At 43.1% G+C, this 14,934-nt stretch overlaps 1 protein-coding gene across 3 annotated transcripts in view; it reads left to right on the plus strand.

Moving 5' to 3' along the window:
• The window catches only part of Dis3l2 (DIS3 like 3'-5' exoribonuclease 2), a 328,742-nt gene that overhangs the window by 238,426 nt on the left and 75,382 nt on the right, over positions 1–14,934 (plus strand). For all 3 annotated transcript variants that reach the window (XM_021163217.1, XM_029476858.1, XM_029476861.1), the window contains one exon: positions 13,387–13,494. In XM_021163217.1, coding sequence (XP_021018876.1) covers positions 13,387–13,494 — 108 coding nt within the window. The remainder of the gene's footprint in view (positions 1–13,386; positions 13,495–14,934) is intronic.

Genomic DNA, 14,934 nt, shown 5'->3' on the forward strand with positions numbered 1-14,934 from the left:
TACAAATCAGCTTTGAGTTTCTAGACTTTACTAACCACTTAATGTTCTTTGTTTTTGATTTGTAAAGAACATGCCTTTTCTGAATGTTTTCTCAGATCTAGTAGTGTCTAAAATATGGACTTGATCCTGGGAATATGCTTGCCTTTTGCTACTGCACGATTTCTTGAAAGAAGCCAAGGCTTTAATCCCAAGCTTCATCTTCAGAGTATCCTTGGGATATTAGTAGCTACAACAGTGGTCATCTTCAGAATGAAATGAGGGGAAATGCTTACTTTCAAACTATTGCTCCAAAGAAGGACCTATGAGACAGCCCACACCAACTGCTGGGTTCTGTATAGTTTGGTTGGGACCCAGCACATCCAATCTTTTGTGTTATCTGTGACCACTCTCACATTATAGCAACAGAGTGGAATGACAATTTACTATCTACAAGAGCCTTCGAGAAATGGTTTCAACCCTTGTTCTAAACGTGGGCACCAATCTTGACCTACACTTTACAGGTGGCACACAGAGTCCCCATGATAGCTTTTGCTGTTAGATATCCCTCACCTCAGCTATGAAAGGAAGAAATTCTATCCCCTCTGGGGAAGAAGACTCAGAAAGTAAACTATCTCCCATGTGAGCATAAGGACCTGAATTCAGATCCTCGGCACCCACATGAAGCTGGCATGATGGCATGTGTCTGCGATACTGGCATGAGTGAGAGTGGAGGGGGCCAGACCCCAGGACTCACTGAGCAGCAAGTCTAGCCAAGCAGTGAGTGTGGGCTTTGGTGAAAGCCTGTCTCAAAAAGTAAAACAGAGCATGATAGAAGAAGATGCTGCCTTTGATCTTTACACACATGTGTACACACACACACACACACACTCAGAGGCAGGTGGAGAAGGAGATATATCTATTCCATCCTATGTAACTGGTACATCCCTACAAGTAACTATGAGAACCCATCCCTTTAATGGGTGTACCAAGCACCAAGTATCTACTAGGCCTTGCAGTAGGCCTGAAGATAAATAAAAATACACATGTGACTTATCTCTATCCTCCATGGTGGTTCATGAGTTCTTCCAGCCTTTTTGTTCTCTGACAATCTGCTCACCTGCTCATTTTGGCTCATCATTTTTTGGGCTGTCTTGACATTTACTTCCTCTTTGGCTCCCATGAACTGAATGGCTTGAACCTTCCCTCCCAAATGCCATGTTCTAGAAGATGACTTCTGGTATTTAATCATGACTATACCAAAGTAAAATGTCTGCCCCCACTCGTGACAACCCAACCCAAAGCATTCTTGAAGCTGGATACTGCTTGCTTGGCCTAGCTCTCAGGGACCAGAGACTAGCCAGGTGACACACCTACTCCATTCTGAGAATTTCTAAATGTCATAACTCAGGGAAGGGGTACAGCCTCCTAGTCTCACCACTACAAGCTGCCTGTGTGCCCACACTGTTGGCAAAAGGAACACAAGGCCATGCACTCGGCCTCACAAGCAGTGTGTTCTCATGGTCTGCCTGCTGCCTCTCCAGCTCTCTGTTGATTCTAGGTAGAATGGTTACTAGAGTGTCCAGCTGAAGTTCTGAGGTCTCTGCCTGCATAGGGAACCTGTGGAGGATTTAAAAAGGGGTCCACTGGGATCTAGGTTTTCACATACCTTTGGGCCTGAGCATTTTTATCCTGTTTATAAGACAACCTCTCCTTTCTCTTAAGTCTTGCTGGCTTCTCTTGCTCCCTCCATACTTTGACAAACAAGACCTTGAAAACACATGCTTTTCTGGCTGTCTTAACTCCTATTTCATGATGCTCACAAGAAAGGTTTAGTTCTTTGGTAATTATGTTGTCTAGATGCTGCTAAGGCAGGCCATAGAGGCACAGATTGTAACAAACAAGAGAGACACTGTCTCAAGCAAGTTGGCAGGCATGTGCATGCCTGCACTCATATATACAGAAAATGTACACACATACTATTATGAGAGTGGCCTTCATTCAACTTTGTATCTCGTTTTGGTATCTATACTAAGCTTCTTGAAGAAAAAAAAAAAAAACATATTAAACTCCAGGGCCCTCCTTCTTAGCTTGACCCTTCTGAGAGTGCAGTTCTGACTCTTGTACAAATGACTCCACTTGACCTCAAGCTGAAGGCATCCCATGAGTACTTCCTGCCTGATGCTGATGCTGCCCAAACCTGGCTTTTCCCTGGTCCAGACTTAGAAGAAGAAAGATGAGCTTCTAGATCCCTTGTAGCTACAAAACCTCTAGAGTAGAAATGGGAAGTAGTTACTTACACTTAAAGGCTGTCAAGTAAGTAAGTGTGAAATGCTCTTGTTTGCAATAGTTTAACTCTGCCCTTTGATGAGAACTTTAGACCCCATTGAAGCCTCTTCATCTAGCGGGTGGTTTTTCTCCTGTCTCACAGCTTCAGTCTCCTCTTATAACCAGGAATTCTGTATCAAAATTAGAAACCAAAAGAATGAAATTGAATTAATAACTAGTGTTTCCCTTTCTGTTCCCTTTACTTTGGTATTGTGACTGTCACAGTTGGAGAATCTCTTTGGTGCTGGTGGGGTCTCTGCTGCTAAGCTGTAAAGGTGGGGGGCTGATGGAAGAAGGGCTTTGAACCTGCCCTGCCTCCAGCTTGGCAGGAGCTTAAGGTGCTGGCCCACAACCTTGGACAGCAGGAGCTGTGCATTCTGATGCCTTTGAAGCACTGCTCTGACCTTTCTTCCTACTCAGCTTTGTTTCTTAAAGGGCTGTGTCCAGGAACTTTCTGCTGGTTTCACTTTACTTTGCCTATAAAGGTCTTAAAAGCGAGTGAGCTGCCTTTCCCTCTGCATATTCTCTGTTCTCTCATTTGGCCAAATCATTTTTTCCCAACTCTGTCACTCCAGGGAATGGGGGTGGGAGCTCCAGTAGATTTCCCATCTATAGATGTAGAGTCCAAAGAGTTTTAAGATGTTCCTTCCTGACCCCAGCAGTATCAGTGGTGCTGTTTGGTTAATGTCAAACTGGGAGGCAAAGCGTTGCTCAAATTCTGAATTTCCCAACTCTCTTCTTTTCACTGAGATGCCTACTTATAAGTGATGGTTAGAGTCACAATCTAAGCTTGGTTTGGGGAATGATCCCAGAGAATAGGACAATATACAGGGAACCAGACTTGGGTCTAGATCGTAGCTCACTGGCTTTAAATGAAATTCCTCCTGTTGAGATTTGACTCACTGTGTAAGGACTCAGTAACACAAGTTAACAAGGGAACATAGTCAAGAGAAAGATAAATTTAAATAGTGTCTGTTTAAATGTTAAAACTCACCCTTCCTTTTGACAAAAATTGTTCTGTTAGGATGGGGACAACTGTGTATCTGAACTTGAACCTATTTTCAGAGGCTGTGACATCTGCTCAGCTAATATCTTCTCTGGGAAAGAAATATAATTTATTTTTAAGTTTTAAGGTAATTAGAAAAAAATAAATAAGTGAATTAAGTTTTAAAAGTAAAAGAAAACCTAAACAGTCGAAACCTAAACCTAAGCTTTGTGTCTGCTGGCCCAGCCATGCATGTTATTTTAGGTGTGAAACAGCTCAGATGAAAGCTCGCCCATAAATCTCGAGGATATTTTATTGGTAGTGCTTTATAATAGAGATCAAAGTTTGGGATTGGAAGCCTGTCTTCATGTAGAATCCAACGAGTTTTAAGATGTTCCTTCCTGACCCCAGCAGGTTGTCGGTGGTGCTGTTTGGTTAATGTCAAACTGGGTAGCAAAGGGTTGCTCAAATTCTGAATCCATGGATGTGTTGATATGAAAAAGGTGACCCTTTCAGCAGAGATGTTGGCTGGCAAAGATATTATCTATTTCCTTTAAGTTTCTTTAGTCTGTGAGTGGGGAGCTAGCTGAGCATGCCTTGGTGTGAAAACTTCTAAGACCCAAGCAAAGGAGAAAACCCTGACTTGCCATGCTGCAAATCTGGGGTGAACTGAGGGAGTGAGGGGATGGTTACCTAAGGAGCCAGCCAGAGTGTGACCTCTCAGACAGTAGGAGACCCCCATTACTTGTGAGTGTCTGGCCTGATGTCACTGCTCATCCTTCCTGTTCCTCCGCACCCAGATGATTGATTCTTCCCTTCTGTGGCCCTTTCAACTGGTCACAGGGCTGTCCTGGCTCACCCACTGCTGAACTTGGCCAGCCTGCCTGCTGTGGCTTTAGCAGATGTTTCTGCTCTCTGAGGCTCATGTTAGGTTTTATAGCCTTGTTGGTACCCCCACCCAGCAGTATTGGGCAGTCATGTACTGACCTAAATGACCAGTTCCCTCAACTCTCCCAAGCCCTGGTCCAGAATGCTTAGAAAGTCAGGGTTCTGTCATCACTCCTTGCTCTACAGCCAGCCTTTAAGCTATATCCAGACTGAACTTTGGGCTTAGGTCTGAAACATTCCCCAGTTCTCTGCCCTCACTGCTGCCAGATCTATAGTTCTTCCCCACTTAGCAGGACTGAGAGCCGCCATTGTCAGGGATGCAAAACTGAAAGGGATACTGGTCCTGGTCCTGATCAGAAAAGGTTGACACATTATAAGCACTTCTAGTACACTGGACTGCCTTAGTTACAGAAGTACAGAGAGGAAAGGGAGGTCATGTCTCCCTGGGTTGGAAGGACTGGGGGACAGCTTCTGCAAGAGCCAAGAAGATGTCACAAAGGTCAGCTTTGAAATGTCTCACATTTTAGGAGAATGTCTGGATAGATAGAAATAGGTACTGGGGACCTTCCATGCAGAGAGTTAAAAAAAAAAAAAGTGTGCTCAGAGGCTGGAGGGATGACTTGGCAGTTAACAGTCTTCACTACTTCTGGAGGAAACCCAAAGTTGGTTCCCAACACCCACCTGGCATCTCACAACCACTAGTTATCTCCAGTTCCAAAGGATCTTACCTTTCCTGGCCTCTGGTGGTACACAGAGCTCACATAGGTGCACATGTGTATGCACGTTCACGCACACTTACACACAGAGAGAGAGAGACAGAGAGAGACAGAGAGAGACAGAATACATAAAGGCTTTAGAAACACTGTTTGAGGAACAGATGTAGTGTGACCTTGCTGGGGTATGAAGTTGGAAAGAGGCTCAAAGTGGCAGACTAAGCAGCATGGGCATCCTTCGGGGTATTAGGTTATGCTCAGTTTTGCAACAGTTGAGTGGCCTTCCTTCTAAGTAGAAACTCTCTTGAGTGCTCTGATAAAGGAAAATTCAGCCAGAGTCAGGGCTAGCATATCATTACCAGGGTCTGTTCCACATCACTGCCTCTTGAAACTTTGAGTAAATGCCCCGACATAGGCAGAGACACTTGTTCATAGACTCTCAAAAGTATTTATCAATGCTATAGTATCATGCTGGACAGTCACCTCCAATGCCAGCAATGCCTATCACAGAGCAAAAAGGAAGGAGAAGCAAAGGGAGGGGAAATGGAGAAGCTGTTTCTCCAGGTACTGCTGCTGCCTACATTGAGATAAATGCAGAGGGCAGATTCTCCCTAGCAGTTAGCTTTTAGTGCATGTGACTCTTGGCCACTGATTGTGGGGACCTAACCCTGCTCTTTCTGTGTTTTGTTTTTGTTGTCATGGACTTGAGGTGTTATTGTATAGCTCAGGATCTCCCCACCTCTGTCACCATATCCAACCTATAGATCTAGTCTTTAGTGAAGACTTCCTGGCCCAACCAAAAGTATCTGGGACCCATTCATCAATAGGAGACCAAAATCCAGCTCACCCAGCACATGGAATCCTGGGAAAGGGAAAGGCAATAGGACCTGATATAAATAGGATTGCAGGTTATCACCAGATAAGAAAGAAGATGCACAAGAAGAGAGACAGCTCAGTCATTAGGAGCACTTGCTGCATAATCATGACCAAACCTCAACGATATCCCAGTAGCCAGATGTCCTTACAAAACACCTGTAACTCATGCTCTGGAGGATCTGATACCTTCTGGTCTCTGCTCGTGCTCAGGTACACACAGCTATAGATAACCACATGCATCATGCAGGCACACACACACACACAAACTCTAAAAGTAAAGAACATACCGAAGTCTGGAGTAAAGGAAGGTGTTATTTGCCTCAGCAACACACATATTAAAATTAGGATGCAGAGATTAATACTGCCCTTGAGAAAGGCTTATATGCAAAGTTGAAGAGCGTCCATATTTTAAAAAATAAAAATTACTGAGGTAAACTTTATTTTCCTGGTTTTCCATTATTTTCATGAAATACCTAAAGCTAGGTATGAGGTTTATTAAGTTCAATTTTGTATCTTGACTCTTTGTTTGATAGTTGTTTGATTGGTTTATTTGGTTTGCTTGTATGCTGTTGCTGCTATTGTTGTTTGTTTTAGTTTTGAGACAAAATGTCATGTAGCCCAGGCCAACCTTAAACTCTTCATGTAGCCCAAGCTGACCTTAAACTCTTCATGTAGCTGAGGGTGGCCTTGAACCCTTGATCTCCTCTCCTCTATCACACAAGGATAAGATTAAAGGTGCATGCTGAACTTTGAAGCCTGGAAGTCCAAATGACATAAGGCCACCTCTAGTGAGGGCCCTTGTCATCTCCTCAAGGCAGATAGTATGGCAATGACTGTATAAAAAGAAAACATATGGCATGACAGTCAGCTAGGATGAAAGGAGGAGCCAGTATTAGCCTCACCTGTCAAAGTTCCTACTATCTGTCAGCACTGCTCTACTGAGAAACAGGCTCTGATCACACAAACCCTTGATGAGAGAACATTCAAATCATCTCTAAATTATAACAGAAGTTCTACCAACAATGATTCATGAAGAGCTTTGCCACTGGTATAGGAAACTATAGACTATATCCAAAAAGAGAAAACCAGTGTCCACATTTGAACACTGTAAATAGAGACAAAGAAAATCACTTGACCAAGGTTTAGAATGCCAGACCTTAAGCACAGGCACTGATTGGGTGTTATAGGCCAGGACTGTTGCTGTCACAAGGTAACCAATAGTTCAGGAGGTGAGAGGGGATGGGGAAGTAGAAATGGCAGTGTCTTGTTTCTTAAGTGATTTGGGGAAGTTTTGTTGTTTATTTGTTCATTTGATGGAGGATACGGTACTGTTCTTACAGAAACATCAGTACAGGGAGGATGGAAACACACAAAGGGAATAAAATACCAGGCTCTCTATTCTCATGCTGTGTTTAAAGAATTCATGATGTTCAGATTCAGGTATCAGAACAGAAGAGTCTAGATTCCAAGAAGAGGCAGGGCTCAGAATGCAGAGGACAGAAACCAAGGAGAAGGAGGCAGGAAGAAGAACAGAGGACAGAAGGTAAGGGCCAACCAAGAAGGGAGTACAGGAAAGACCAGTCTTGAGTGTTCACTGGTTCTGTATTTTGAAAACAACATGTGGTTATAGATTATATAATATATATTACTTTCCATATGGTCATATGTACACAAATGAAAGGCATGGATTTCATGCCATCATGCTAACATTCTGAGAACCGGGATCCCATGGTGTTTGTGCTTTCAAGTCTTGGTTTATAGAATCTAAAATTCCTACAAGGAATTTTACAAGGAGTGTGTAACTTGTATAATTAAGAGAAAAAATGAAAGCTGAGAAGTATAAACCATTCTGAGAAGCTTTAAGTGGAGCGACTGGAGTGTGACTGGCAGAGGAATATAGTCTGGAGTTAAGGGCAGCTCCACCTTTGCACTTGGGGAATCGAACCAGATGAGAAGGGAGATCACTAGCTAGAGCTCCAGGCTGAAGGCAGGGGACACTTGCCATGAGATAACAGGACCAGGGCATCCCTGAAAAGCTAGGGAAATTGGCTTAAGAGAGTAGTTGTTAGAGAGTGCTAGAAAGGGCTTAAGTCTACCTTCTCTGTGTACAAGAATTGAGTTTTTCTGCTGAGAAAGAGTGAGAAGGTAGAAGAATTGGAGGAGAGAAATAACAAGTGTGAAGCCTGGGGGAAGATGCTATCAAGGCATGGCAGGAGCTGAGACTATTTGTTCATGCATCCCTATATAGCCCAGCATGTTTCCTGCCACCTTCAGTGTTTAGCCAGTAGGGTCCCAAGAACAAAGAAGGCACACTGTGAGATTGGTTACATGACTTGCAGTTAGGACAGTGGAGTTGGGCAGCTGGGGAACTGTGATGAAAGTCCATAATAAGCAGGGAGGAATACAGGCAGGGCCAAGAGAAAACTACCAAGCCCACGGGAGCATAGGCACTGGCCCTATGTTTTCGGCAGCAGGACTTTCTCCACACAGAGATCCTTCCTGGTTATCTTGGTGCTCTGCACCTCACTCGGGCCCAGAATCTCTCCAGAGACTGTGATGGGCCTCACACAGCCAATGTGCTGCACAGAGTCAGGCAGGGCATCTTTCTTCCTCCTCACCTGCCTGGGCAGAGTTTTGAAAAAGTGGCTTTAAAGAGAATAGCCCCACCTTGCCAGTCCTCTGCCACAGGAAAGCCTGCTGCACTCCGGGTTGAACAGGAACGCATGCACAGTGACCCCTGGAGGACCAGTGGATTTATGAGAGGCTGTGATGTGCCAAACCACAAATGTGATCGTAACCTCTTAATTTCTTCTCCTTTGAAAGGCAGAGGCCTAACCACCTATTTACAAAACGGGATGAACATGCACTGTTTCCTCTGAATTCCATCTGATTCCTTACCCAGAATCTAGTAGAAAGTGTATTAAAAGGACTGTCCCTTAAAAATTAAATGCATTTCTGCTGCCACAGCTTCTTCATGAAACTTGAGGTCTTTGGCATCTGACCAGTGGGAGGAGTAAAACAGTTTTGATAACCTGGACAGCTACAGGGAATACTAGTGGATTTTTGTTTTTGTTTTCCAGAGTGTTGCCAAGAAAATCTTCCCTTTCTATTGAAAGTACTAATCACTATGGGCATTTTTTTGAGAAAGATGTTACTATAGAATATCTGTCAGCAAGGATTTCATAAACTGTTGGGATTTGGGTTTTTTTGTTTGTTTGTTTGTTTTTGTTTTGCTATTTCACAAATGTGTGTGACAGAGAGAGAGAGAGAGAGAGAGAGAGAGAGAGAGAGAGAGAGAGAGCATAGAAAACAGCAGGATATTTATCTTATACCAAAAGTCATCCATCTGTGCACTAATAGTGCCTGCCTGCTGTGTGGAGTAGATAGGAGGACAAAGCCAGACTGACTTGCCTTTGTTCTTGGGGGTTCCATATCCTGGGGGCACCTAACAAGGGATCAGGATACAGTGTGGTCAGGGCCTTTCCAAGTGCTGTAGAAGAGCACGGAGGATGGAGTAAGTAGCTAATTCTTTGGGACTGTCCCACAGCCTCTGTGAAAGATCAGGGGAAGTTATAAAACAGTACATTCTCTGCCTGGGGGAGTCTGGAGAAGCATGGAAATGGCAAGGAGCTGAGTGTAGAAAGATAGCCAAAGTTTGCCTGAAGCAAGGTGTCCAGAAAGGTGTTCCAGAAAATGGGAACACCATGTGCACAAGCTGGAACAGCAAGCAGGCAAGGCAGGTGAAGGGCTTGCAGCGGGTAGGTCCATGGGCTCCAGCTGTGGGTGTACCCTGCACAGGGCTGAATGAGGAAGACTGAGCCAAGTGACACAGGGCTTGGACACCTTCAGCTGATTGTTAATGGGCATTTCAGAGCAATTTCGCTTTGAATAAAACCGATGTTCAGAATCGTCCTAACATGTTGGATTATCAAGAAGTGCCGGGCCCAGAGTCTGACTCGAGGTCGCTGTCCAAAGCCTGTCTGATTTCCACCTGCTGCTACCTCCACTGCACTGCCCTCAGCTGCTTGATGATCTTAAGACCTTAGCTCTACCCCACTTTTCATTCTATACATAACAATTTAGCCCTTTCTTGTTTATGAAAATAGATCAAGATTACTATGTATAAAAAGCATAAAATTATATTAGGTATAACATAGTTTATAAATGTATAACTTAAGAGATGCCTTTGGGACACTGCTGTTAACTGCATTTCCACCTTTATTTGGACTTCACCTGTTTTTCCCATCAGTGTTTTCTGTCTCGGGGTCCAGTCTAGGCCCAAGATACAATGACTTTCTTTTGACAAACACTAAAGCATGATGACCAAAGTAATGTTGTGACTTAAAGTCTTATAACTGAAAGTATGATACTTCCTTGAACATTGTCCAATTAAAAGCAACAACAAAAATAAATATTGAGCTCTGGACTAATTGTTGCAGCCAGTTGCCACAGAACATCTGGTGGCGGCATCTGGCAATGCAACCCAGAAATGATAAACACTATCAATGATAGTGCACCACAGACTGGGTGACTTCACCAACAGACCTATATAGTTGTTCCCAGCTTCAGGAGCTAGCCAGTGTGATTCCTGGTGAAAACCTACCTCACTCATATGTGGCTATGTCCTCATATGGCCTTACCTCTGCACCTCCATGGAGAGAGGGACTGTGTGTTCTTTGTCCTCTCATCCTTAAAATCAGTTTTGTGTAACTAGGTCCCACCCTTATGACTTCATTTAACCTTTGTAATCACTTAATAACCCTGTCTTCAAATACTGTTAAACTGGAGACTACAGCTTCAGTATATAAATGGGGAGGTACAGTTCGGTTCACAGCATAGTACAAAGGCTGAAATTATATAAAAAATTTTAACTTTGTAACTTTGTCACAAAACAGTGTGTATGACACAAAAACTCTATAGTGTGTTGGTGTAAATGGAGACGAATTTTTTGTTTGTTTTGTTTTTGGGGGTTTTGTTTTGTTTTGTTGGTTTTTTTCGAGACAGGGTTTCTTGGTATAGCCCTAGCTGTCCTGGAACTCACTCTGTAGACCAGGCTGGCCTTGAACTCAGAAATCCACCTGCCTCTGCCTCCCTAGTGCTGGGATTAAAGGCGTGCGCCACCACGCCCGGCTACAATGCTTTATAAAACAATGGACGTACAAGAAAATGTAACATATTAGAACACATTTTAACTTATTACTAAAGCTAATGGGGTGCTGAGGCTACAGCTGGCCTAGCATGCACTAAGTCCTGGGTTAAATCCCCAGCGCAGCATAAACCAGGTATGGTTGTGCACACCTGTAACCCCAACACTCAGGAGGTGGGGAATCACAAGTGCAGAGTCATCATCAGCAAAGCCATCCTTTGAGGCAAGCCTAAGCAACACAAGACCCTGTCTCGAAGCAAACAAACAAAAAACAAAATATCAAAGTGTTTGCATCATTTGGGCTGAGGGTATTAAAAAAAAAAAAACAGACAAGAAAAAGAGAAAACACCCTATAGGTAGAACAACAATATGAACTAACCAGTACCCCCAGAGCTTGTGTCTCTAGCTGCATATGTAGCAGAAGATGGCCTAGTTGTCCATCATTGGGAAGAGAGGCCCCTTGGTCTTGCAAACTTTATATGCCCCAGTAAAGGGGTACACCAGGGACAAGAAGGGGGAGTGGGTGGGCAGGGGAGCAGGGTGAGGGGAGGGTATGGAGGACTTTCGGGATAGCATTAGAAATGCAAATGAAGAAAATACCTAATAAAAAATTGGAAAAAGAAAAAGAGAAAGAGAAAACTTCAATAACACTTTCATATAGAAGCTGTTACCAAAGTTTTCAAGTAATCATTGGGTGTAAAACTTCTAGAATACTGCCAAACACCTATTAATTTCTGTTACCAATACCAGCCATGCATCTTAAATCTCTTCTTCCATATTGAGCACATGCTTTCTATGGAAACAGCACATTCCAGAAACTTCACAACGTGAGAGAAACCATGGGGATTGGTTTTGATTTTTCTAATAAAGAAATTTACTAAATTTACATAAATACAGTGTAACAGTCCTCCCTTCCCAGTAAATTGAACCCAGTACAGGGTTCAACAGTATATGTCAAGTTAGGCCACAGTAAGTATAGGAAAGAAATGGTTTATAATGCTATTTCAATTTGGAAAAGAATGTAGGTGGTAATATTATAATCAAGAAAAATATGGGAGAAGGAATAGATTTGAAGGCAGGAGGGAGAGAAGGCAAAGTATCTTGGTGGGGAGAGCAAGGAGAGATACTAATTTTTTTCTGGTATTATAAATAATATTCAGTGACAGCTATTTCTTATAATTTGAAGTATATTAAATACAAACTATTTTGTTTTTAAAAAACAGGTTTTATAATTATATTTTTTATTGTTTATTTGATTGTTTGTATAACCTTAGCTGACCTGGAACTCTCTATGTAGACCAGGCTAGCCTCAAACCCACAGAGATCTATCTGTCTGCTTCTACTTCTGCCTTCTGAGTGCTAGTATTAGTGTGTGCCACCATAACCAGCAAGATCAGTTTATTATTATGAGATTAAAATAATAAGTAAGAGAAATAATTCAGGCTTTAAAAGCTGCAAAATGGGGCTGGCAAAATGGCTCTGTGGATAATGTGCTTGCTGTCAAGCCTGATGGTCTGGGTTCAACCTCTAGTACCTACATAGTAGAGAAAACTAATTCCCCTAAGTTTCCCTGACCCCCACATGTGTGCCATGCTACACACACACACAAATAAATAGTGCGTTTTTTGAAAGTCCTGAAAAATGGGTGGTTGTTTGGCCAATATTCATCTATAAATCTGAATTTATGAACTTCAATTGTAATAGTTATATTGTATTTTTCTGTTTATACTCCAACATAATTTTGTAATTTATGGTATATTCAATTACTAAATTAAAAACTGGTTATTTTACCCTGATAAGATTTTATATTTAGACATTGAATTCTTAAGAATATTTTTCAATCAAAACAGTTATATCACCAAACCTCCCCCCATATTCTTTAAATATTTATTTTTATCTTATATATGAGTGTATATGCACTTTGTGTATGTCTGATACCCATAGGGACCAGAAGAGGGCATCAGATCCCCTCAAATTGGGGTGAGCCACTATGTAGGTGCTAGGAACCAGACCTCTGCAAGAATAGTAAGTTCTCATAGCTGCTGAGCCATCTCTCCAGCTCCCGCCTCCTGTAGGCTCCAAATCTTCTCCAAATCACTCATAATTATTAATGTAGTATTGTATTTTATTATTTAGGGAATAATGACAAGAAAAAATTCTATATATGCATTCCCTGCAGATAAAATTTTTAAAATGAAGAAATTTTTTCTAGCCTTGGCAGAACCTAGGGATGCAGAAGTTGGGCTGTAACTACAAACAGTGACAGTGTTACTTTCTGATACCTTCCCTTCCTACTTCCCAGGCAGAGCTGAGACAGTGTCCTCTTTCTGCAGAGGCCACTAGGAGTGAACCTGCTTCACATCCAGCTCCCTCTGGAAGCTCACCAGAACTCTGTATCTGGGCTATGCCTGAGTGCCTGAGACAGGCTTCTGCGGGTTAGACAAGGATGCTCAGAAACTCTCCTCTGTTCACAGGTGGTCCCCATGCTTCCCAGGCTTCTGTGTGAGGAACTCTGCAGCCTCAACCCCATGACTGACAAGCTGACCTTCTCTGTGATCTGGAAGCTGACCCCTGAAGGCAAGGTAGTAATGAATTCTATTTTATCATTCATTCTCCACGTGCACTGTCTCATCCTATCTCTTGTGGTAAGCACCGTGTCCTGCACTAGACCACAGTTCCACAGTGGATGGATGCAGAGGTCTGGAGTGGCTGCTGTAGGGAAGAAGTCTAAGGACCCTAGCTAGCCTCAGAAGAGCCAGTCCTACCTAGGAGGCAAGGCTGACCCTACTCAGTGCCAGTATTTACCAGCTAACAGAGAGCACTAATTGTGAGATGGGAGCTATGGGTGGATGATGGCTTCAGTAATGGTGCATATACATCTGGAAGGCAGCTAGAAAGCCAGGTTGTAAACTAATAGTGGGAGTTAGTGTTCCTCTGACATGTCCTGAAGAAGACAGCCATGAGAGCTGCAGTTTCCTGGGAGATGGCTGGAAATACAGAGATTAGCAAAGATGAGTAGAGTAACACTTGAATCAGAGCATGAGCTAAGGCAAACAGAGACTAGAGGGTGTCCACAAGCACTCCCTCTACACCGGGAGCAAAGGTGACACTTGGGAGAACCAGCTCCCCCTCCAAAGTGAGCAACCACAAATGACAGAGTCATTCTTGAGGGCGCAGGACTTAGTCAGGCAGGCTTCTGAAAAGCTGGTTGCAAATTTTGTAAAGGAATATGAGAAATATATATGCTATAATAATAGATGGGAGCCAAAAAAGATTTAACTATAAAGAGGTTCCAAATAAAGATGGAAGATTAAATAACCACATTGATTTTTATCCCATCCCAAAAGTTCACTAAAACAACAGTAAAGAGATTTTTAAAAAAAGAAAAAAAGAAAAAAGAAAGGCATAACCCCATAAGGACACAGCACGTGGGCAAGGGGTCAACAGCAACACAGCTGGAACCAGGAGGTCCAGGGAATCAGGAGGGTGAGCATGGGGAGTGGTAACTGATTTAGCAGACCTGGTAAACCCTGAGCCTGAGCCAGGCCTGGAGGGAGCCAGGGGATAAACATTGAGACATTGACAGCACCAGGTAATCAACTGGGAGGGGTGTGGCTAAGAGGCTGACAACAGCTTTGGTGGAAAGTTCATTGAAGAGATTGACCCCTGTGGTCTTAGCAGAAGACCTAGAAATTTTTTTTTCTATATAGAGAATTAACTCCAGGATTCTAGGAGCCAGGCCTGTACCCTGTGAGTCAGGAGGTGGGGATATCTTTCTCTGAGGAATCTAAGTAATCAAGAGTAACCAGTCAGCAACATCCTTAAGGACCTTCCAACCAGCAACCCAACACTGTCTAGTCCAGTCCAGTCCAGTAAAGGCTTAACCTACATAGTGAGAGCCTTTGGGATTTCTTCACTGCTGCTGCTGCTGCTGCTGCTGCTGCTGCTTCTTCTTCTTCTTCTTCGTCTTTCTCCTCCTCCTCCTCCTTCTCTTCCTCCTCCTCCTTCCTCTCTCTGTCTCT

The sequence above is a fragment of the Mus caroli genome, chromosome 1, assembly GCF_900094665.2.
Source record: "Mus caroli chromosome 1, CAROLI_EIJ_v1.1, whole genome shotgun sequence".
NCBI classification, from domain to species: Eukaryota; Metazoa; Chordata; class Mammalia; order Rodentia; family Muridae; genus Mus; species Mus caroli.